The 23,778-nt window shown below is 38.8% G+C and overlaps 1 protein-coding gene across 1 annotated transcript in view; it reads right to left on the reverse strand.

Moving 5' to 3' along the window:
* C2H10orf67 (chromosome 2 C10orf67 homolog) overlaps positions 1-20,993 on the reverse strand; it is a 48,296-nt gene extending 27,303 nt beyond the window's left edge. Inside the window, 9 exon segments of the mRNA XM_076332120.1 lie at positions 1,088-1,207; positions 1,210-1,231; positions 10,620-10,769; positions 13,856-13,895; positions 13,897-13,928; positions 15,106-15,284; positions 17,588-17,721; positions 19,641-19,789; positions 20,970-20,993. Coding sequence (XP_076188235.1) covers positions 1,088-1,207; positions 1,210-1,231; positions 10,620-10,769; positions 13,856-13,895; positions 13,897-13,928; positions 15,106-15,284; positions 17,588-17,721; positions 19,641-19,789; positions 20,970-20,993 — 850 coding nt within the window.
* Positions 20,994-23,778: the final 2,785 nt, after the last annotated feature.

Genomic DNA, 23,778 nt, shown 5'->3' on the forward strand with positions numbered 1-23,778 from the left:
CTCTAAACCTAGCGGAATGCACCGGAGATGAGAGTCCTGGCAGAACTCTGACCTTCACCACCGCCCTTGACATTCACAGCCTTCTTCCTGCTGTTCAGCCGGCTGGTCAGATAGAGATGAAGAAGTAAGTTCAAGAGCCAAGGGTGACTGAGTGCCCACAGCTTTTCATTAATACTAATTCTGGACATCCTTGCTGTTAGTCACAGCCAATACAAAGTGTTTTAGCAGGTGGTTCTTTATTGCTGACACAAAACTACCAAAAGATAAGAAGCACCACTGAATCAGATGATAAACAGGAATCGGGAATATTGTCTGTGTCAAATTCATCTTGCCACTATTAAAGGTGATACTGGGTCTAATCTATACAGATATAACAAAGCTAAACAGCCAAATTCTACTCTATTGCCGTAGTTTCTAGTCCCCCATTAAATATTTCACTCTGGCAATACACGAGAAGTAACCTGCAGGTAAAGCCTGTACATAAGTACACTGTACTTATCAGGAAAAACCCCTCCTTTCAAGAACTGTAATAAAGCACAGGTATCAAAAGCAGCGATGGCTTATTTGATAGAAACTCATTCTCTTAGAAACCTCCACAGAAACACAAAACCAATTATATGAAGAAATGCACATTCAAATATTTTGCAGAAGCTCAAAAACTACTCTAGAGAGAGAGTAGGTTTTAATGCAGTTCCCGTAAGATAAAATAGTAGACCATCATTTAAAAATATAACTATCTACATACGATGCTTTTCTATTTCAGTAACTTTACAGCATGTATCTGTCACAAAACATGAACTCTAGCCACATTGCTAGGCAATATTAGAAGTCTCAAAAGCCACAGCAAATATTCCTTTGTCATAAATTAAAAATATGTAAATATATGCATTAAAATTAGAATAAATATGTATGAATTGCTCGACAAATACATACAAAATTAGCATTCAATACCAGAAAAAGACAACAGCCCAGAAATAAGTCACCATCCTTCTGAAGCACGTTAACAATTAATTCCAACTTTAGTAACATCTCTCACACGCTGCATTTAAACTAATCATCTTGAACTAACATCAGTTTAAAGTTTTACCTAATAAATATTTTTCTTTTTCAGAGCGCTTCAGAGCGTTTTCGAGAGGAGAAATCTCACTGTGCAGTTTAAAAACCTCTTCTTTGAAATCCTCATTCTCTTTTTCAAGCATTTTTTTTCATGGTCATCATCTTCAAAGACAACCTGAAAGATTGTGATGCCTTGAATTTATAAGTAAGGAATCAGGGATTTAAATATGCTGCACTGGTGTAATATTATACAACACAGTATCATACAATTTCTGAATTCTATTACAGAGTCATAATATGAATAGAAAAAAGTCGAGACTCTAAATAGGTCCCCGCTAGAAGAAAGGCTGCAGTACATTATACACAAAGACCATAACACATGGGGACATTTTATTGACAGGAATAATGCATATCATACTGTTTGTGTGCCCTCATCATTCAGGTCAATTTATTATGGAGGCTGTGTCCAGGAAGGCAGCTGGGGCCTATCCACCCACACTTCCCCCCGTGTTTATGAAGCGCTGTCCGTAACTAGGCAGGCAGGAGAGACCGCGGACAGGCAACACCAGGGGGTTGCAAAGTGCATGGCTAAGGAGGGGGGCTTGTTGCCTTTGTGCCATTTCTCAGTGACAGTGCTGCCAGTGTCATGAGGAGCACATCACATGTCAAAGCGGTGAAGTTTTCAGGCTGGGAGCCGCATGGAGTCCATCAGGCCTTCTGATATCAACACAGTTGGTTTTCTACTTGGTGTCGGAGCCACCCAGAGGCAATTCATATTCTGAACATTAACATGGCTTTGCATGCCTGTCACACATAGACCGTGCAGGGGTTTAATGCTATTGAAGACTACGGTTTAAATCTCTATGCAAACAGTGATTACCTTGTAAGAAGGTTCCAGGATAACATGCAACAAAGGACTTTAAAGTTATAGTTTTAGTAAAGCAAACTCATTTACATTTTTATTATGCGTGTCCTTTGTTTAAATCTTGCCACGTCCATTATGGAAAAGACTTCTTATGCAACTGAAGCTTATTGGGACAGCTACTCTTTTTTTCTTGTTGGTTTCAAAGCTATTGAAAACATTTGAATATATTGTCTTATGGCTGTCTAGATTTTACTGCCACATATTTCTTTTAAAATTATAGAAAAGCTTTCAGAGCTGGCACAGATCTTTATAGTAATACCAGAATATTAACTAACTCCTGAAACCATTTAAAATATTAACACAAAAGAGAAGACTCAGACAGCAGTTGCTTCGCTTACTAAAGAAAATTTAGGATATTATTTGCTTTGCTTGGTAAAAAATATGAACCCTTTTAAAAAATTACTTCAAAACAAACATGTTAAAGGACTTTGAAAATAAAATTCCAAGCTTTTCAAATGGCATATAAACTTACACTATAATATGTTTATACGTAAAATTTACTCTGTAACTATTTGTTTTTTCTCAAAAAAGACATTTTTGATCTCTGATTTACCAGAACAAATTATCAATGTACATAAAGTTTTGGCCACAAAGTTTTCCCTGATTTTATAAGAAATCGTGTAAATAAAATGCCAAGTGCTTTGGAAAGCAATTCATTTTAGTTTGTGGTGCCCCTTCCTTTACTGAAGAAACAGTAGCAGTTTACATAAAGACCAAGTATGATTAACAAAAATGTTACTTTTAATAATGTACATTTTTTGTAAATCCTAATGAAATGCTTCAACAGTATTTCACTTTAAACAGTCTTCATGCAGTAACAGATTTAAAATTAATCCTCTGAGATAATTATTAGATTTCATGTTTTTATTGAAAACTTTTACCAAATCCTGTAGGCAGATGAGCACACTCTAGGGAAAACAGTAGCATTAGGAAAACAGCACATGCAATATTTAAGTAATTAGCTAACACTCTGCTCTGGCAGTGGTCAACTCTAAACCACAGCAAAACAAACTTAGAATTTCAAAAGACCTTTTAAGTAACTGCTGCAGCTCTTAATAGGCTTAAGTATTTGTTCCTTTGCTCTGGCTGTATTTGAACACCAACAGCTGATGCTCAAAGAAGAACCTTTACATAAAATAAACAAAAAGATTTTCATTAATCCTGTGACTAAGTTTTAAATGGTATCTCAACTACAAGTGTAATCACAATCTTTTACTGTTTTAAGGAAAGGCTATAAAAACCACCCAAGACATTTTCTTCACAAACCTGTACTTTGCCCATTACTCAGATAACCTTTAGCTCTAGCTCCACCATCTGCTAAACCCGAGAACTGCAAGTAATTAACTATTCAGTCTCCTGCTGCAATGAGGACACTCATTAGCAAAATGAACAAAGGGACAATTTTCTGTAGCTACAGTCATCTGTTACACTTTGAGTGGCAGGTTTTGTAGCAATGTTCTCTCTACCATCTGCCCACAGCGGTAGCGTTTGGCTTGCTTAAACTAGGGAACTTCTAAGTTGTAAGAAAAAAGGGCTGGAGGTTGGAGGCGATTATAACACGCCTTGTATAGGAGGCTTCAATATTTCTCACTTTTTCTGTTTTATTGCCTTCACTCTAACAGTTTTATTACTTTAAGTAAAAAATATGCATATTTTAGCCTTAATAAATTCTACTATTTATTTGCTAAGGTTACGTACTGTAGACTCTTATGATTGCTTTTCTCATAATACTAGACAGATATGTGTACATAATTTTGGAATATAACAAACTTCAACTAGATTCATCCACCTATACTCATAGTATTCAGGCCAAATAGGTAAAGATGAGAGAATATAACTATTATGCAGTTGAGAAATATGGATTTCTGTTTGGTACCCTGAAGTATTTAATATACACTCAAAATAATCAGTTGGCCTTTTGAATAACAGCTATGGTTTTTGCACTCATTGCAAAGAAATCTGATGCAAATTACCGATGCTCTCCTACGACACGAAAGAAGAAAGTATTTGAGCATATTCTAGTTAAAATTATAAACTGAAGTTGTTACTGTTGTTGATTTACCGGGAATTTGCCTTGAAAATAAATCCATTCTTGAAAAATCTGTCATCCAAATTATTATGTACCTTTCCATTTCCAAGCTCTACTTTAGGTATCTAAATTCCGCATTATGTACACCACAAGAGGGGGCAATTGTACAAGCTGTCATGAAAAACATTCATTTACAAATATACCAGTTTTGAGTTGCAAGGGAAATGATCATTACAATATTTATTTATTGTTATTATCCATAACATGTTACATTCACATGTTTAGAATTTTAATTCTTTCACAGTTTATATCTCTACATTTCAAAGAAATGCAGTTTAAGGTTGAACATGAGAACCTCTAGTATGGCCACTGGTTGAATACAAGCCCCTACTTTTCAGTCGGTCTCCCTGTTATTACACCCGTATCTTCAATTCAGCCAATGCCTCTATTCTGTCAGGGCTTCCAGTCTTGAAGATTTCAGGAGATCAGGATGCCGTCATTCCCTTGACAATATGCTCTAATCGGCAATCATTCTCATAGTGGTTTAATCTTTTAGCCACTGTATTTGGTTTTGTCATCTATGGAGGTCTTTTAAATGTAACAAAATGTAGACACCAGCCAGGAAGGGACTAACAAGTTGCTACTGGCCCAAATAGCTCCATTTACCTTTTCAAGGCATGTCAGCGCTGGCAAGAAGATTAAAGACAGCACAGCTTTGGAGGGAAAATGGGCATTTCATTGCAAACTCTTTGACAGAGGAAAACAGTGTATGTTTCCTGTTTCTGTTTTGTATAAATGCAGAACCCTCGGAGAAGAAGCTGGTGATGACAAACTTCTGCTGTATGGATCAGCTAAAGATTGCATAGATACCAAAGTAGTCCTTGAAGTGCAGTCTAAGAAGGCACTTAGGTATTTAATATGGCCAGCTTATTTTATTTATTTTATTAGGTATTTAATATAGCCAGCTTATACCTGGCTAAGGGTTAGCCAACCAATTTGACACTAATTGTTTATTCCAACTAGCCTTCTCTACTTTCCCTTTTTTCGTCCATTCAGAAACATGTCTGGGACAAAGATCAATTAGAGAATTTTTGTGAACTGTTGTTAGAATACTTCTTGTGACCTGGAGAGGGACTGAAGTTTCCGTGTACAGTACCTCTCAAGAGAATGCTGTATAGATCCCAAACCCTAGGCAAATATCCCTAAGTCCTCTCCTTGGCAACCTATTCAGATTCTGTAATCAAGTAATCTCAAGCTATTTGATAAACAGATTTAAGCTGAGTTTTTCAACTTAGGGCGTTTTCTCCAGCTCTGAAAAATGTTTTGACTTTTTCTTGTTCACCTCCCTAACTGTGCAGACTAGGACTAGTACTCACAAGATTCCAGAAATCAAGTATCTCCTTACACTTAGCTGATCATTGAAGTATCATATCAACCCTTTTAAAAACTGCTATAAACTGAGTCTGTGTTCAGTTGCCAGTGTACTCCAATCCCCCCCTGCATTTTTTGTTTTTTTTTTTTTTAAGATACTGAATTCCTGAAGGTAGCTCCCCATTTTGTAGGTATCAGCTGTGTTCCTTGCTTCTAGAGGTATAACAATTTGTTTCAATGGACCCAGTGCACCACAGGTTGCTACAACTGCCATGTGCCGTCATTACTTATCTATCACTTTGTGTTGCCTACAAGTTTAATCAGCAGTGTTTTAATTTATTTCCAGGTCACCGATGAATTATGTGAAACCTTTATTAATTATTACAGAACTTTAGCAAACTTACAGAACTTTAGCAAGCTCTGTAATAATAAAAAAGTTCTGTAATAATAAAAAACAAACAAACAAGACCTATACAATGCTGATTCCTCATTTACAGGTATTTTTTGAAATCTTTCATTGTTGAACAGGAGCTTTGCCCAAAGAAAATGTCTTTATCTGGTTCATAAATTATGCAAAGTGCAGGACCTGGACAGCATCCCATCTTTCTGGAGTTAAAAGGACAAATGGCAACAGTAGATATTTACCCTACAAGCTCAACACTTTATGTAATTAATGTAACTTTGACTGAAGTCCTTGAACTGAAGAGGAAACTTCACTGCTGCGCCTCCTGGTTTTGCCCTGCAGGCAAAGGGCCTCATCCATGTTTGCGTACCTCTACCCGAGGTCTGAAACTACAGACTTTTAGGAGCTTCCCACCCCTTAGCGGTGGGATTTCAAGGCATGACATATCTTACTGTAGCATACTGAATACTATATTTTAAACAGTGCTACTAAATCAAACACCTTGCAAAAGTCTTGTCTTCACAGGTACCACTCAACCAGACTTGTATTCTACTGAAATAATGAAATCAGCTTTGTTGGAAAATACCTATTTTGTAGAAAGCCTTTAGTGCTGATTAGGAAAACTCATATTAAGTTTGCCATTATGTTAACATATCTAACATAAACAGGGCAGCAGTCTCTGGGGGACCCCTGGATCTAAGCTATCTGTGTTTCCTCATCTAGAAATATGTACTCTTTGTAAACATTTAAAATCCTTTCTGGAGGTTAATAAATCAGAAAGTAATTGTTAACCTGGGATACAAGCACCTTGTTCTGCCTCATCCTATATACAGGACATCCTTTTTTAAATTGCCCCCAGGATTTTCACATTATTAATGATTCTACAATTTTTACCTAACAGTAAGCTCATACAATTGCAGCCACTTCCTTTGCTCCCAATAGGTTAAGATTATTTTGTCTTTAATGGTGCCATTTATAGTTCTTTCCTTGATACATTGTCCATTTTATACCCTTCAAAAGCTTCCAATTATATTAATTGTCGTATTTTTTTCCCTTTTCCCACATTTGTTATATGTTGCTTTAATTTCTATCATTTGCTAATGTCATCTTGCCATGGCACTAAAATAGCACTTTAATAAATGCTGTCCTCTTCCTTGATTATGAGACTATGGCTTTTTGGTCACATAATACTACTTTTCTTAGAGATTTCAGCTTTTTTGTTCATATTATTGTGTTCAGATTTTCAGCCTCAGTCAGTTTCCCTCACCAATGTAAATCAAGCTTTTGAAATATTGCACGTATGTGCATACAAAACCACTGAACACAAATGTGTTCATTCATATACTTACGGCATAAGTTATTAACTTATCATTCACCTTGGCCTCACCTTGAGTACTGTGCGCAGTTCTGGGCCCCACAATTGAAGAAGGATGCGAAGGTACTGGAATGCGACCAGAGGAGGGCAACAAAGCTGGTGAAAGGGCTGGAAGGAATGTCCTATGAGGAGCGGCTACGGACCTTGGGCTTGTCTAGTTTGGAGAAAAGGAGGCTGAGGGGCGACCTCATTGCTCTCTACAGCTTCCTGAGGAGGGGATGTGGAGAGGGAGGTGCTGATCTCTTCTCCCTGGGATCCAGTGATAGGACACTTGGGAATGGTTCAAAGCTGCACCTGGGGAGGTTTAGACTGGACATTGGGAAGCATTTCTTTACCGAGAGGGTGGTCAAACACTGGAACAGGCTTCCTAGAGAGGTGGTCGATGCCCCATGCCTGCCAGTGTTTAAGAGGCACTTGGACAATGCCCTTAATAACATGCTTTAACTTCTGGTCAGCTCTGAAGTGGTCAGGCAGTTGGACTAGATGATCATTGTAGGTCCCCTCCAGCTGAAAATATTCCTTCCCTTCCCTTCCCTTCCCTTCCCTTCCCCTTCCCCTTCCCTTCCCTTCCCTTCCCTTCCCTTCCCTTCCCTTCCCTTCCCTTCCCTTCCCTTCCCTTCCCTTCCCTTCCCTTCCCTTCCCTTCCCTTCCCTTCCCTTCCCTTCCCTTCCCTTCCCTTCCCTTCCCTTCCCTTCCCTTCCCTTCCCTTCCCTTTCCCTTCCCTTTCCCTTCCCTTCCCTTCCCTTCCCTTCCCTTCCCTTCCCTTCCCTTCCCTTCCCTTCCCTTCCCTTCCCTTCCCTTCCCTTCCCTTCCCTTTCCTTCCTTAGAAAACTACTATCATCAATAAATTAGGAGGTCAAAAGCAGTGTTTGGTTATGCTAATTTCAAAAGTTTTGATAGAAAATTCTCATTTTGTGAATATATTTCAGGAAGAAAATGTTTCTGACATACCACCTGCATTTTCACATGATATGGAGGAGTGCTTCAAGAGTTACTTATCCTTTTCTCCAGTTTGCTGTTTGTAATAGAACCTCACCAGAAAGTTATGCTAGCACAAGTTCAGGATTAAAAGAGTCTTAATGTACAGTTACCAACAATTTAAAAAACAAATTGTTCTTTGATGTTGAATACCACTCCTCTCATTTTTCAAATTTTTCTAACTACTTCATCTTTTCTATAAAGCTGTTTTAGTCAAAGATTTCAACGTTACTGATATGGTTCTACCAGATTTCAATAATGTCCCTTACAACACATTTCTTGATGGGAGTATGACTATGCCCATTTCCCCTCCCCCTTGCTTAAATCCTATAATTAGTATATAGTCAATTAACATTTTGCTTCTCTCCACATCCTCTGCCATTTCAAACTAACATCATTTGTTTGTAACATAAAAAGTTGGAATACTATTTACCTTCTCAGTGTACATTATTAGTAAGAAGCTACGAGTATGATTTTTTTTTTAAAGCAGAACTCAATGTTTTAGATACAATGCATGCATATATATCAGTATACTCTATCTGGCTCCAGAATCACCACCAGCCGACAGCTTGGGTGTCTTTACAGTGGGTTTCACAGCCATTACAGTGGGGATACACATGCCATTTGGTTAAGAGGCAGAATCCAAAAACTGCATCAAAATCCCTGATGATGCGCTAAAGAATTCTGCATTACAGGCACTAAAATCTACAACTACCTGAACTTGTACCACTAAAAGCTGCAAGACAGTTTAAGTACTGCCGCCAAGCTATTTTGAACCCTAATAGCAATGAAAAGTTTAACATCTAATTTCCAGTGGAAGTTACAAACATTTCTTTACAAGCTGCTTTCTGATCCAGCTAGGTGTTCTAAAAGTACTCCCACCAAATTAGAACTTTTAAAAGATAGTGAGGAGGTGATCCTGTACCCCTAGAATTCCACAGCCTACTGTGATAAAGACAACCCCTGTTCACATCCAGCCTCCTCCTCTTTTGGAGAAGAAATTTGTGCAATAAAGAATGCAATGACAGCCTCTTAGTATATTCACATGGGAGCCTGGATTGCAGCCCTCGTTACAGAGAACATTTAAATAAACATATTTTCATAACGTAAAACAGCCTCTCCGGGACTTACCCAAATGAAGCAAAAGAGAAATAAGCCATACCACTGTTGACTGTTGTAGCTAACAGTTTGTTGCAAGAAGGAATTACTATCACTGCCTTCTGTACACAGGAATGACTGACCTGGCTTAATGATCCAGTTCTAGAACAGGTTGCATAGCTATGAATTCCAACTGGGGAGAGGTACCTGGTTTCATCAGAGGGTACATTGTGGACCCCGTATTTCTCCTTTACAGGCCATACTGTCTACCTTAGGTGGCTGCCAGCACAGTTAGATGGCATTTTCAGATGTCATTAGTATTATGCATCTCAATGATGCATAGAGAGCAGAGATGAAAAAGCAATCCAGTGGTAGGCTTAGCTAGAACCTTTAGAGCCTGAGACTGCTTTTTATCAGCCTAACGCATATGTGAAGTTTTGAAAAAGTGGTATAGATCTCTCACGTTTCAGTGAACTGCAGATGGGTATAGTTAATTTGAGTAGAAGGACATGTTTATGTTACAGAAGGGATACAAAGATGATGTATGGACATATGAGACTGAATTATGTTTCCCATTTGAAGACTACAGACTAAGTAGGACAGTTCTTAGCCATTATAACTAGCTATTTATGTCTGCATTTGGGTGAGGAAAAAGATTCATAATTGAAAAGGGCTTCTCATGTCTATTAATGGTTATACTCATGTAGCTGTCATACTCCATGAACTTTTATTGCAGGAGTTAAGAAAAATCAAACATGAGGGATTTTGTATTTTATTTTTATATTTTAAATGAAGATATATCTTCACTGCATACTCGAAATGCTGATTTAAATGATTAACAACACAATTCCTAAGAAAAAAAAGAAAATACTTATTTTAGAAGTTATTTAGAGACAGTAGGAACAAAGAGAAACATGAGAAGATGTAATGTAAGTGCTTCTGTAAGTAGCAGTAGAACAGAGGCGGACTTTTCTGTAACTGAGATGTTCATGCATGGGGTAAGAATAGCACTGAGAGCAATATTTTATAGAAGTTTTATAAAACTTTTTGAGTTGATTTTTTTGGATTTTTTTGTTGTTTTTACAAAAATATTTCATAAAATATTTTAATTTAATTTTATTTTAAAAATAGATCAAAAAAGGTAGTACAACTACCAACTCTTGGTCAGACTATCACTGATATAAATTTGTGTGACATTAATAGAGTACTATAAATTATTTTAGTCAAAATACTTACAATAGCACAGGGTAATCCCAAATAGCGTTCTAGTACCTTCCCAACCTTATGTTTCCTATAAAAATAATGGCACTAGAAATACACTTTGTTGAGTATGTTTAAAGATTTCCACATTTGGTTGAGTTTACGATCTTTTACAAAAACATACCATTTTAGCCCTTCCTTTTTCTTGGTATTCCTGCAATTTTCTCTCCAGATCTTCAGTTATGGACTCTTTCTCATGTAGCTTGTTACATGAAAGCTTCAAAAGTTTTCCTGGTGAACATTCCGTGTCTTCTCCATTTATGTTGTGATACTTCTATTACAAGAAAAGATTCTTCAGTGAGACTTGCATGAACTACATAACCCTTTTTGAAAGCTATAGAATATTTTTTGCAATTTGAACACATCATAATGCATATTTTACATTCGAGTTCTGTTCTAGTATCGAAAATAAAATTTTACTGTATCTGACATTTCAAATACTTGAACAAAAAGTGTTATATCTAATACATAATCTATAATACTAGAGAATTCAAACGCACAGCAAAGAATAAAGAAATTTAGAAAAAATTTGCATATCCTCTATATTTTAAAACTTTCAAAGAATGTATTTAAAACATGTAAGAAATAAAACAAGGAGAAAATGCAGCATAAGTACAGAATAACAAAATAAACTATTAAAATGTTAACTTTGCATTACTGGCATTTATTTTTGAATCTTCTTGATTGCAAAAGCAAAGTGTTTAAATTGCATTAAAGGATAAAAAAAGAGCACCTATAATGGATGATTTACTTCTTATGTAGTCAAAAAATAAAAAAAAGACTTTCAAAGAAAAACAACATGTGCAGCCTCCCATTATACAGAAATGTCTCCCCAAGGTGGTGTACTGCCAACAGCTGGCCATTAGGAAACACTAAGCTCAAAAGTGTGTTTGAAATCTTCCTTCAGGAATACCTAGATACCTAGTTTAAGTTATTTTCCAAGGTTAGGTGATTAAATGTTGGTCAGCTTCTTTAAAATATTAATATTAGCAGAAATTACTCTCTTGTGTAATACATTAACATTTGCAGCACTCACTGAGGAAGTGAAAGAAGTAGGGTTCAATTATTTCCTCAGCCACAGTGGAGTCAAACTCAGGTCTCCTTTCTCAGAGCACCCTACCTACAAAGCTATACACGTGCCTGGGATGGGGCGAATCTCTACCTGGCTGCTGAAGCTGGACCAGCAGAATCCAAGAGTAATGCAAGATCTTCCAAAGAGAAAGCAAAGCAAAGGGAACCTGACCCTGCAATCCCCTGGTGAGAACACTGCTACTACACACTCCATGGAATTCATATGCATTTTTTACCATGGAGTGATTACACGAGCTGGATTTGGGAAAGAAAACTTTTCACACACAAAATGAAGTTTGCATTATTCTACATGGTCTATGCTGCAGTTACTTGATCGTATGTAGACACTCACATTTTAGCTAGTCATACTTTGCTTTTTTAATAGTCTGTGGAGATTTAGTTCAGACGAGTCCAGAGGACAACTCAATTCACCCTTCAGTAGGTATCTAAAACTGATCAATGAACTGTGTCCTAAAAATACCTATTTCTCTGCCTTGACTATCAAGAAAGCAAGGTCAGCACAGCTGCATCATAAATATGTCTACATTATTGATGAAGTGTTACAGGAGACAAATGCCACTCTTATTTTTTCTCAGAAGTGACTATCTCCCAAAAGGAGTGTTTCACTACCTAATTTTAAAAGGGAATATAGTTTTTCTTCAAATAGTCTATATAGCCTACAGCGCTCTTTTAAACCAACCCTGCTTAAAACATTAAAGTCACTGCTAGGAAGATTCCACAATTCTTACAAAAAAACCCCTATTTTACACTTGGTTTTGGAGCAGAATTTCTTTCTTCAAGTGATGGTGCTACATATCATTATTCAGGAATGAAGAAGAACAAAAGTAAAAAAATTAACATCTTTCTTTTCTGTGAGGTCTTAATAAATCTTGTAGTTTCTTTCTTTACAGAAGCTCCCCTTTCCTTCACTGCTAAAGCCTAGCTTTTGCCTTCTAATCACTCACTTTAAGCTATGCAACATTCTTGAAATGCATATCATCTTCTGTCACTTGCTCAGTGTTTTCAGCATTCTGATTTCCTCTCACATCTTTTTAAAATTCCTCAGTCTCACAGTTCCTCATATGTTTTCTGTGAACTTTTCTCCTTTGCTTCACATTTCTCTATCCTATTCTCTGAAACATCCACATGATTAATGCTGGTTTGAATGCATTCACAAGTGCACCTGTTCTCCTGCCCCTTCACATGTTTAGGAGATCATTCATTCTGTAAAAACACATTCTTTTCTCCTTCCAGGATTCTTTATGATCTTCTATATACTGTATTATACAGTAGATGCTAACATACTGTACACACTTCCCACTATATATCTCCACTTGACTGCGCTATGTATAAGCAACAGTAGAATAATTATAGCTAAATATTTTTACCCACTACCTTTCACAACTATCCACGTTAAGTGGTTTATTTTTCTTCTTTCTTTCTTTCTTTCTTGTTTTCTAAATACGGACTTTGTTTTGCCAAGAAGTACAAACCTGCATGCTCCATTTGCATGTGGGGGAATAAAGATGAAATTTAAGTTCCATACTTCCTAATTTGGATTATTTTTACTGTTCCAATTACATCCTGAAATCTGTTAATAAGAAAGTTTGTGGCACAGTCCCTAGAGGGCAGTAGAAAGCCACCTGGGGTGCCCACAGTTGGTCACCATTCTCGGTTCGGTCACCTAAGAGTTCATTTACCAAATTCATCAAGACATTTTCATTTTTTATTGAACCAAACAACATTTTATATGATTACTATGTTTCTGCCTCCTCACAGACCCAATCACAGACTGTCAATTAAAGCAAGTTCCCTTCATTTGCTGTGAATTAAAGCACGCTCATCCCTTCATTTGATTTGACTACCCTCAATAACATGGAAAAGTAAGCACTGCATATTTGGGTCTAATCCTACACTGCTTGAGTATTTTGTGATCAATCATTTTTCACTAGTCAAGAAATTAAAAACTCTGCAATTTTTGCTTTCTTCCACTGGTATCTACTAACATACCTCATTCATGTTGCAGTAACTATGATGTTACTCATCTAAAACTATACTCGAGTGTGCTAACTTGCATAAGGGGGGAAAAACAATACTTGTGAAAACAATTATATTTTTGCATTAATTATTTTGTTTCTATTCAATATAGTTTAAATGCTTAGTCTTCATGAAACATTCAAATACACCCTTCTCCAGGTTTTGAAGTGCAAAGCTATTATCTGTAATTAGTTTATGACATATTAATACTCAGGCCAGCAGTCTACTACCACATTAATGATTAAAACCCACCTCAATATTTGCTCTGAGAACAGCCAGTGCATCACATAACTTGTTGGTCGCTTTGTTGAATTTGGACCTCTTTCTGCAATTCAATTTGTAACAAATTACTGAGAACTTTGATGTGCAATAAAAGGACACAAGCAATTACAAAACCAAACCAAACCACTTTTATATATTCTTCTTTTTCATTTAAGAAAATTAAATGCTATCCAAGCTTTTGAATATAAAAAGAATAGTAGCTCATGTTCCTTTTCTATCACTTTCTTTTGCTGTATCAATTCTTTTAATATTTGTTTTTTTAACTTTCATATCAGAAGCTTGAAACTGAGGCTTTATGCATATTTCTCCTTTGTAGTGAGTGCTCACTAGTTGCAACATGATTGCCTAGGAGTGTTAATGCTGGCGTGGGCTGTGATTTACTACCTAAAGATCATTGACTATGTATTTTCAAAGAAACACATGGGCAAAGAACTGTAAATAATTTATACACACAGGAAGTGTGTTATATTTCTTGCCTATTAAAATATTGCTATAAAGTATTTTACTAGAAATAACCACACTACAATTTAAGAAGTTTTCCTAGATATGATTGTTAATATGCCAAGTACAATGTAATTCACGTTCTGTTAATTGCAAATTTGCAAAAGACACCTTAGACAGTCACTTTTAAATCTATATTAGCACTTTTCTTTATTTCCTTATTTTCAATACTTCTGTGGATTACTTTTCATTAAGTAAAATATTGTACCAATCTGCACAAAGAGGGTATAGGAATAAGAACGGGCATCTCGTGAAGATTAACATGTCAGTGAACAAGAATTTTTCTCTTTACCCATTTATAGAATCATAGAATCATAGAATCATAGAATCATTGAGGTTGGAAAAGACCTCTAAGATCATCGAGTCCAACCGTCGACCCAACACCACCATGCCCACTAAACCATGTCCCTAAGTGCCTCATCTACTCGTCTTTTAAATACCTCCAGGGATGGGGACTCAACCACTTCCCTGGGCAGCCTGTTCCAATGTTTAACCACTCTTCAGTAAAGAAATTTTTCCTCACGTCCAATCTAAACCTCCCCTGGTGCAACTTGAGGCCATTTCCTCTCGTCCTATCACTAGTTACTTGGGAGAAGAGACCAACACCCACCTCACTACAACCTCCTTTCAGGTAGTTGTAGAGAGCGATGAGGTCTCCCCTCAGCCTCCTTTTCTCCAGGCTAAACAACCCCAGTTCCCTCAGCCGCTCCTCATCAGACTTGTTCTCCAGACCCCTCACCAGCCTCGTGTAAAAACTCAATGTCTGTCAGTCAATCATTTATGTATTGACAAAGATTTGAAGCCTGTTCTTCAATTTTTTCGTCATATTGTGCTTGAATGATGCTTTTGTAGATGAACAAATCTTGCTGGAGGGAGTGAACAAGGTAAAAATCAAATTCTTAGTAGTATTTATTTTTATATCCTAAGTGAGCTAATCAAAAGAAAAGTACGATTATTCCATTACTCTGTTCAAGATGATGATGGCTAGATTCATCCACCTAAACACAAGCATCTAATGCATTTCTATGCCCTATGGTATCCTCTTTGGTCTACAACGGTCACTTAGGCATGGGTCTCTACACCTGTCAGAGCTCACAGCTTCACATCCATGCTTTGGACATCTTAGGCTGTCAGCAGGAGTTTCCATCTGCAGAGTAAAACACCTAAATTTAGGTGTCTACATAAGAACTAGGTGAGTAAGTTTCTGTTACAGGCAATGAAGTCAATGGACCTTGACTTGCTCGTGTACACATGGTTTAGTGTCAGAAGAAATGAGGTATGAAAGACATCTTATGCAGGGCTGGCAGACATGACACAGGGCTAAAGGAAACCTGTCCCTTTCTGAAACCAGAGACGGAGGCCAAGTAGCATATCTACTACCAAGTAGGCATCTCCACTGGCTACAAAGACAGATCTGCACTGACTATATGGGATGTTTAGATGCCCTGCTCAGACAAAGATACCCCCATGAGACACCTAAATGTAGGCTTCTTAATCTGTGAGCTGATTCTCACCCCAAATAACAAATTTGACTGTTAAATAAAGTCTTGGGGGGCTTTCTCTAATGAAAATAAGAAATATTGCACCATAATGTTCTCTAATGAAATTAAAAAGTAATTATATGAAGAAAACTGTTTTCTGCAGAACAAAACATAAATTATAAAAATGTGCCAAAATGAACATATATTGCCATGTCAGAAGTATCAATGACATCTTTGTAATTTTTGTTGTAAGCACCACTCCACTGTATCACTCCTGTGAATGATAAAAATTTAAAACTGACATTAAGAAAACTATAACTCATAAATTGGAAGATCTGAATATACAATATTAAGCATATATTTCAGTAGTCCCGGGCAAGGAAAGCATAATGAGAACTGACCCTCAATATAAATATAGTTTGTATCCAGATGTACAAAGTGTTCTCTGTTAAACTAAAAACTCACCCCCACACCTTCAGGACTGCATATTTTAAAGATATTTGGATTCAATATTTGACAGGCAGAGAATATTTATGCGGGAAAGATATTTAGCTTTCTCAAAAAATAACTAATTTAGGAACACACAAGTATCTGCCAGATGGTAACTAGTCAGATTCTGCAAAGGAGACACACACATATGTATCAATATAGATCTCAAAATGTAAGCCCAGAAAGTGGTCAAAACTTGTTTATAAATCCTAATTCAATGGTCTGCAAAGTATTTTATGGTGAAAAGAATAAAAATATCTGCATTTTAGCAAGAAGTGACAGAGGAAGTGTTAAAGGAAATGCATTCTGCTTGCCACTGGCTCAGATGAGCAAAATACTCTGAAATCTTTCAGGGTTGTGAGGTAGAATGAGATACTGCTTCTAAAAAGAGTACCAAAAGCATATAATTTTAGTTCTTATCTCTATATATACCATCTGAGAACTAAAAAGAAAAGTTTGTTGTTTTTTTTTCTAGGAAATTAACCTTTTTGTGCACATAATTGTTTTATATCCTGAAGCATCTTCCTTTGTAATTTCTTACACAGTAAAGGGACAGATAGAAACACCTCATTTTGATGGAACAGATCTCCCTCTACAGGTCTCTGGAGGCACCCGTCTTCCATCACAAATTGCTAAGGCATTTATGTTAAGCAGGCTGCACCATGCCTCCTTATGGACTGCACCCTCCCGCCCAAGTCTAAGCATTAAATTTCAGTGAGACACTGCTTAAGATATACATATAATTGTGCAAGAGTAGATAATACGATTTGGATCTTCTTTCTAATTTGCTTTTGTATGTGATTTGCAGAAGCACTGAACTATTTTATTTAATCTCCTTTATCAGATGTGTGAGGTCTCCTTAGCCATACTCATAACTGATACCAGGCGAGTATCAATGGAACTGACAGGCCCACATTTATTTCCAGGCTCTTAGCCACTATTAGATAGATTTAAACCTTCAGAATTTTCACTTATCTTTTTTTGTACATCAAACAATGTTAATCCCTATGCAATTTTCTCTGATTCAGATAGCCAAGTAATCCAGTCTCTAAGTCAACTATCAATACTTGTATATTATTCTATTTTGAAAACAGATTTATATAATTTAGCTGAAATAGGTATATGAAGACAGAAGAAAAGCCAAAACAGATTCCTTAAGAATTACACAAAACAGAGATGACAGTGACAAAAGTACACGTTCTATAGCATGAGGAAGACTCTGTTATGATACTTTCCTAATTTACCTTGATTAAAGCCTGTGTAGCAATAGCTAGCTCCTTTAATTCTGGTATTTCTTTGATATCTGTTTGCATAGCATGATCTGTGCTGTAATATGCTATTTTTAAGTCGTCTGAAATGCAAGGCCTGCAAAACCAGACAGAATTGAAAAGAACACTTGCAATATTACAGTATTTGCATTAATCAAGTTAATCGATCTTCTGTTAATAATGGAAATTCAGAGTCAAAGTGCCTATATTTTTTATCATTTCACTTGTCTGACTTTTTTAAGATAGAGGGGAATTTAAAAGAGTGTAATAAAAACATTAACAGTTTGTTTCTATGTTTGCTTCATGAACACAAGTTTTTTTTATTCAAATAAATAACAAAAGAGTTAAACAACACTAAACATTATGCTAAAGAACACAAAAGAAAATGCTAAAGAAAAGAATGTATTCTGTCAGTAAATAGATTATTTTCAGTGTCCTGTAGAGAAATATATCAGTCCAGAAATCCCACACTGTAGATTTGGTTAGGAGCTGGATTTTCTGTCTCACTGATAAAATGTATTATTTTGATACTATTAACATAGTCTAAAAGACACTTAACATTGTTACATTTTTAATAAAAAAATAGAACATTGGATTGTTAAAAACATAGTATTTTGACTCTGTCAAAATTCCTTTCTGTTAGAAATGGATGGTGTCATAAAATTCTTGCCCAGGTCTACCTAACTAACAGGTCATCCCAACTGGGCAAATAGGTTTAAAATTTTAATAGCATTCAACTGGAGGTGTTCCAAAGACCTCTTTATTTTGTGAACATTCAGATATATTCCAAGTACTCGCAGCCCAGAAGGCCAACCATATCCTGGGCTGCATCCAAAGAAGCGTGGCCAGCAGGTCGAGGGAGGTGATTCTGCCCCTCTACTTTGCTCTGGTGAGACCCCACCTGGAGTACTGCGTCCAGCTCTGGAGCCCTCAGCACAGGAGAGACACGGACCTGTTGGAGCACGTCCAGAGGAGGGCCACAAAAATTATCAGGGGGGTGGAACACCTCCCCTATGAGGACAGGCTGAAAGAGTTGGGGTTGTTCACCCTAGAGAAGAGAAGGCTTCGGGGAGACCTTCTTGCAGCCTATCAGTACTTAAAGGGGGCGTATAAAAAAGATGGCGGCAGACTTTTTAGCAGGGCCTGTTGCGAGAGGACAAGGGGGAATGGCTTTAAACTAAAGGGGGGTAGATTTAGACTAGATCTAAGGAAGACATTTTTTACACTGAGGGTGGTGAAGCACTGGCACAGGTTGCCCAGAGAGGTGGTGGATGCCCCATCCCTGGAAACATTCCAGGTCAGGCTGGACGGGGCTCTGAGCAACCTGATCTAGTGGAAGATGTCCCTGCCCACGGCAGGGGGGTTGGACTAGATGACCTTTAGAGGTCCCTTCCAACCCAAACTATTCTGTGATTCTATGATTCTATGTGAAACTCCTCACTGAAGCAGTTGTGATCCCAGCTGTAAGGCTGCCCTGTAAGATACTGCCCTGCACAGCCAAAAAGTGTAAATTACTATGGGCTATGTTAACTTTAATTTAGTGCACAAATAGATTACTTTCAATCAAAAGTGCAAGTAGATTCTTCCAAAACAGAAGAGAGAAGTCTGTACAAGATACAGTCTTATCCTTGTCAGTGCCTGGAACAGCAGCAAAATACAGGGAACGTTGTTAAATAGGTAAGACAGGTATTTAGGTGAAAGCTCAGCATATAATCGTTCCAGGAGCATTACCAAGAGCAAGATTTAGGATGCGTCCGGTTTCATGGTCGAAAGCACCGTGAAACGGAGTCCCGTTAACAACGTCTGGTGTCACTCGAGGCCGATCGGGAACCGCCCTCGGCCCCTGCAGTTGTAAAAACAGGCGGGATCTCCACAGAAAGCAACGGTACCCATACAAGCCAGGGCTCAGACAGCAACCCGCCGTCGCCGAGGGCTGCATGCGGCGCAGCGGGACGCCAGGCCAGGCCCCGGGCCCCACCGCCCGCCGCGCCTCAGCGCCCCGCCACCGCCCCTCACCGGCGCTCGGGCTCCGGCTCCTCCGGGCAGCACGGCAGCGCCAGCAGCTCCAGCGTCTGCGGGGCCAGGCGGAGGGCCCAGGGCCGGGGCCAGCAGCCGCCGCCGGCGGGGCGCTCGCGGCCGGCCGGGCCCGCCCTCCGCCGCGGCCGCTGCGGGACGCCGTCCGCGGAACCACGGCAACCGGGCCCCGCCCGCAAGGCCTGCAGGCGGCGCCGGTTGGAGCAGCGAGGACGGCGACGCTTCCGCCCGCGGGCGGCAGGAAGTGACGCGCGACGCCGGGTGCGGTGGCGGGCGGCGGAGCTGGGGTCCGGTGCGGCGGGGGCTCCGCCGGTTCCCCGGCCGCGCCTTCCCTCGGCTTCTCCCGCAGAGGCAGCCGTCCCGTCCCACCGGCCCCTGCCTGCCAGCGCGCCCCCGCGGGACGGCCGCACGGCCAGCCCCGCCACCAGCCTCCGCCCCTCCGCGGCGCCCGTCGGCGCTGCTGCCGTCGGCAGTTTCTGAGCGGGCTACCCGCCCGCCTCGGGAGCAAACCCCGATGGCTGGTTCACCCTCGCAAACCTCCCCTAGGGGAGCAGATGCGTCCAACTCCAGCGTCCCATCTCCCGAGAGGCAGAACGCTTTTCATGCCTTTCTCCTATTCGCTACCGGTCAACTGTTGCGCCACAGATAACCTCCCTCCCTTCGCATGTGCTTCTCGTTCAACAGGCATTAATCTACTTCAGTAACCTCCTTTCCCCGCCTTCAGCCGACCTACTCGCTGCTGCGAGCATCTGGCTAACTCGGGACTTTGTGTTGAAGCTGAACAGAGGTCTTTTCCAACCTCAGTGATTCTATGATTCTAAAAGCGCTGTTAGGTTGAAAATACAAATGGTTAGAACCTCACTGGAGAGTAAGTATCCGAGGAGAGTTCATGCACTCCAGGTAAATTACTGTCGGGTCAAGAAACATTTTCCCCACATCATGGCATGTTTCAGGGAATATTGCATGTAATGTGGCACCCAAATAAGACGATTCCCACCACACATTGACCATCCTGAACTTCACCCTCCCTCGTCCAGTCCGTTTGAAAATAGAGGTGAGAAGTTCAGATGGGCTTCTTAAGCTACATAGGAATGAGAAGAAACTGTGGAGGAATTACGGAATAGCGGCTTAGGTGATGGAGGTAGGTGAAAGAAATCTCAGGCAGCTTATGACTGCAGGCTAGAAGAAGGTGATGTCAGGCCATTATGAGTGGCCTGTTTGCTTTCGTTGTAATACCGAACTTAGGCTTTGACATTTAAATGGTTAGGAGACAGTAGTGTGATGACCAAAAGCTATGCATAATTTTCTCACGAGTCTCCCTTGATAGAAGTCCATCAGCGAGTATGGGCTAGCTGGAAAAACTATAAGATTATTAAGCTGTGTTTGAATACGCTATTTGATCTCTAGTGCTCTTTGACGTCAATAATTACTAGCATTTACACGAAAAATCACTTCAACTTTGCTTGAACTCAAGTTACACCTAGTGAGATGGCAAGCATTTAAGATCAAACATCACAGCAATACCACACACCTTTATAAACACAGAAGCAAAATAATGACTTATCTAATAGAAACGGTAAGGATTTTTAAACAGGATGATTTCTTCTAATGGAGTTGAATTTTGCTAGGATTAGCACCTATGTCTGTTCAATGAGAGATGTAATTTTTATGGGCCAGAAGTGGTTACAGAGTTGGTTTCCTTTATCCTAAAGAATGAATTACCATTAGCAATATTTGGAGTGATTAGCATGGATAAAACCATTCCAACTTCTGTGAATCCACAGAAGTGTCAGGGATTCATATGGCTTATAGAAAAAATGTGCCTTTATTTTCAAGAATGAAAATAATTTTATTAATTGCACCTTTTCTGCAGGCTCTGGGCCCTATTTCATTTCATCCACAGAAGAAATACGGAAAGCGATACAAACTGCCAAGGTAAAACTAAATGCTAGATTTGTTCTCTTCCGTGAGCCCAAGCTGAAGAAGCGATAAAACAGCGATCTCTTTATATTAGTGAAACATAATTGGTAAGAAATTTAAGAAGTTAGAGAATACTACAGGAGATAAGTCATCAATACATTCACAAATGTTACTTAAATGAATATAAAAAGGGAGATTTCATTATTAAGTCACATGTGCTGAGTAATAGTTTAAACTGATCCTTGTAACTCAGGTATTCTTCTCAGACGTTTTCTTTCAGTTCAGAAAAATGGTAAGGGTTATTGAGTGAAAAGCAGAAATTGTTACTTTGTTTACAAAGAGCATTTGTAAAACCTGTCTTACTTTTAGGTCACCCTCCAACAACAGTAACATATAGAAGAGTGCATTTTGGTTTGGGAAAAAGTGTAATTTGCCATTGTAAACAGAGAAAAAGTTTATTAACATAGGCTGCAGCATGATGTGGCAAAAACTGCCAGAAAAATACATCAAAGTTTTTATAACATGTAGGAATCAGATTAACGGTTAAGAAAACTGGTCTTCTTGATCCCATATATTGCGTGGATACGTACGAGAGGAGCAAGTTGTGTCTATTAGAGGATTCAGGGCACTGACCAGAAGATTCACACTTATTTATGAACACTGAAAAACAGTGAAAATTCAACACTTTGCTTATGATACGTTTCATCCTGTGTTGGTTGTTTTCTTATTTTTGACTACAGTCTGGTCCTGTGATTCTAAGGACTATCTTTATGTTAAGTAGCTCACCCTAATTACCTCCTGCAGTCATAATAATCTTGTTTATTTAGAAATGTCTTTGTTGTCTAGCCTGGGCAAGGCCAGCTATTGATTCTTTTAAGATACTAATCAAAAGATACTTGTTTATAGTCTTCGTTCACCAAATTCCCTGAAATGGATTTTACAGTATTTTAACCCAGTTAGGAGCTGCTGAAAATGGATTTGGAATGGTACTGGTGCCAAATCTTAAAGAATAGTATTTATGGCATAATAAAATACTGGTTTTAACTTTGCAAAATGAGTGCAGTTGTAATCTTTGAAAAGTAGGTCCTACTTGCCTCTGATTTGTGTCCCGTCTCTCCGGGAGCGTTGCTGTTTCGCTGGCCGGGGCTTCTGCTTTCTGTGGAGAGGAACACTGTGGCAGCCCAAGCGGGAGGCTGGGCTTCTGCGTCAGCACCGCTCTGTCTCACCATGGCTTCCCACTCGGTTTAGATGAACTTGACCTCTGCGGAACTGATTGTTTACAGTTGCACATAACATCTTTTTAAAACAAGATACCCTTTTATTGCTTAGCTAAACCACACTGTTTAGGGTCCCTTATGTTAGAATTGAACAACAAAGCTTCTGTGGCTGTTTGTGATGTGTCTGTTTGTCTCTTTGGCCTGGAAATGTTCAGATTCAGTGACAGGATGGAACTGGCAATGCACAACAAAGCTCCTCTCCCCTTCCAGCTGCCTCAGGTGTTTGCTTCAGATTCTAACTGTGAGCGTTTTACACGTTCAGTCTCTTTTGACTGAAGTCATCAAGAGTTAATGTCGGCTCATTAATTTCTGACCGAGTCTCCAAGGTAACCAGGCTCATGTGCTAACAGTTCTTGATATTTTTTCTTACAACCCGAAGTCTCTTAGTTCTGTATTTCAGAGAAACAAATAATTTTCTAAGTTAGAGTGGGTCACAATACAAGTACGACAATTAAAAACATACACATTTCCTATTTTTCCTCATTATCTGAGGCGTGTGTATTGACCTGAGAGAAATACAATATATCTATTTTATTCTCACTGGCTTTGTTGGAAAAAGTGAACGGATCTTCAGGCATATAGATCCTTCTGCAAGTCTGACAAAGCAGCAGCAAAATTCATAAGAGAGAGTTGCTCGTTGTTTAAACTAATTACACCAATTCCTTGGACAATTTGGAAGAAACAAGTGTAGCAGCATTTTCAGAAAAGAGCTGTGTTTGCAGGGGGAGAGAATGACAGATCATAAACCCCCAGGAAACAGAGATAAATGGAACAAAGTAGTGGGATGCACATTAAGATCAAAGTCTTTACCAAGCTATTGCCCTACTGTTATCATTAAACCATAATGGTCCTCACATTCATAGGCCATCCTGATTTCACCATGCTGCTACTAGTATTTGTTACCAGGATCCTTTCATAAAATT

The sequence above is a fragment of the Aptenodytes patagonicus genome, chromosome 2 (assembly GCF_965638725.1).
Source record: "Aptenodytes patagonicus chromosome 2, bAptPat1.pri.cur, whole genome shotgun sequence".
NCBI lineage: Eukaryota > Metazoa > Chordata > Aves > Sphenisciformes > Spheniscidae > Aptenodytes > Aptenodytes patagonicus.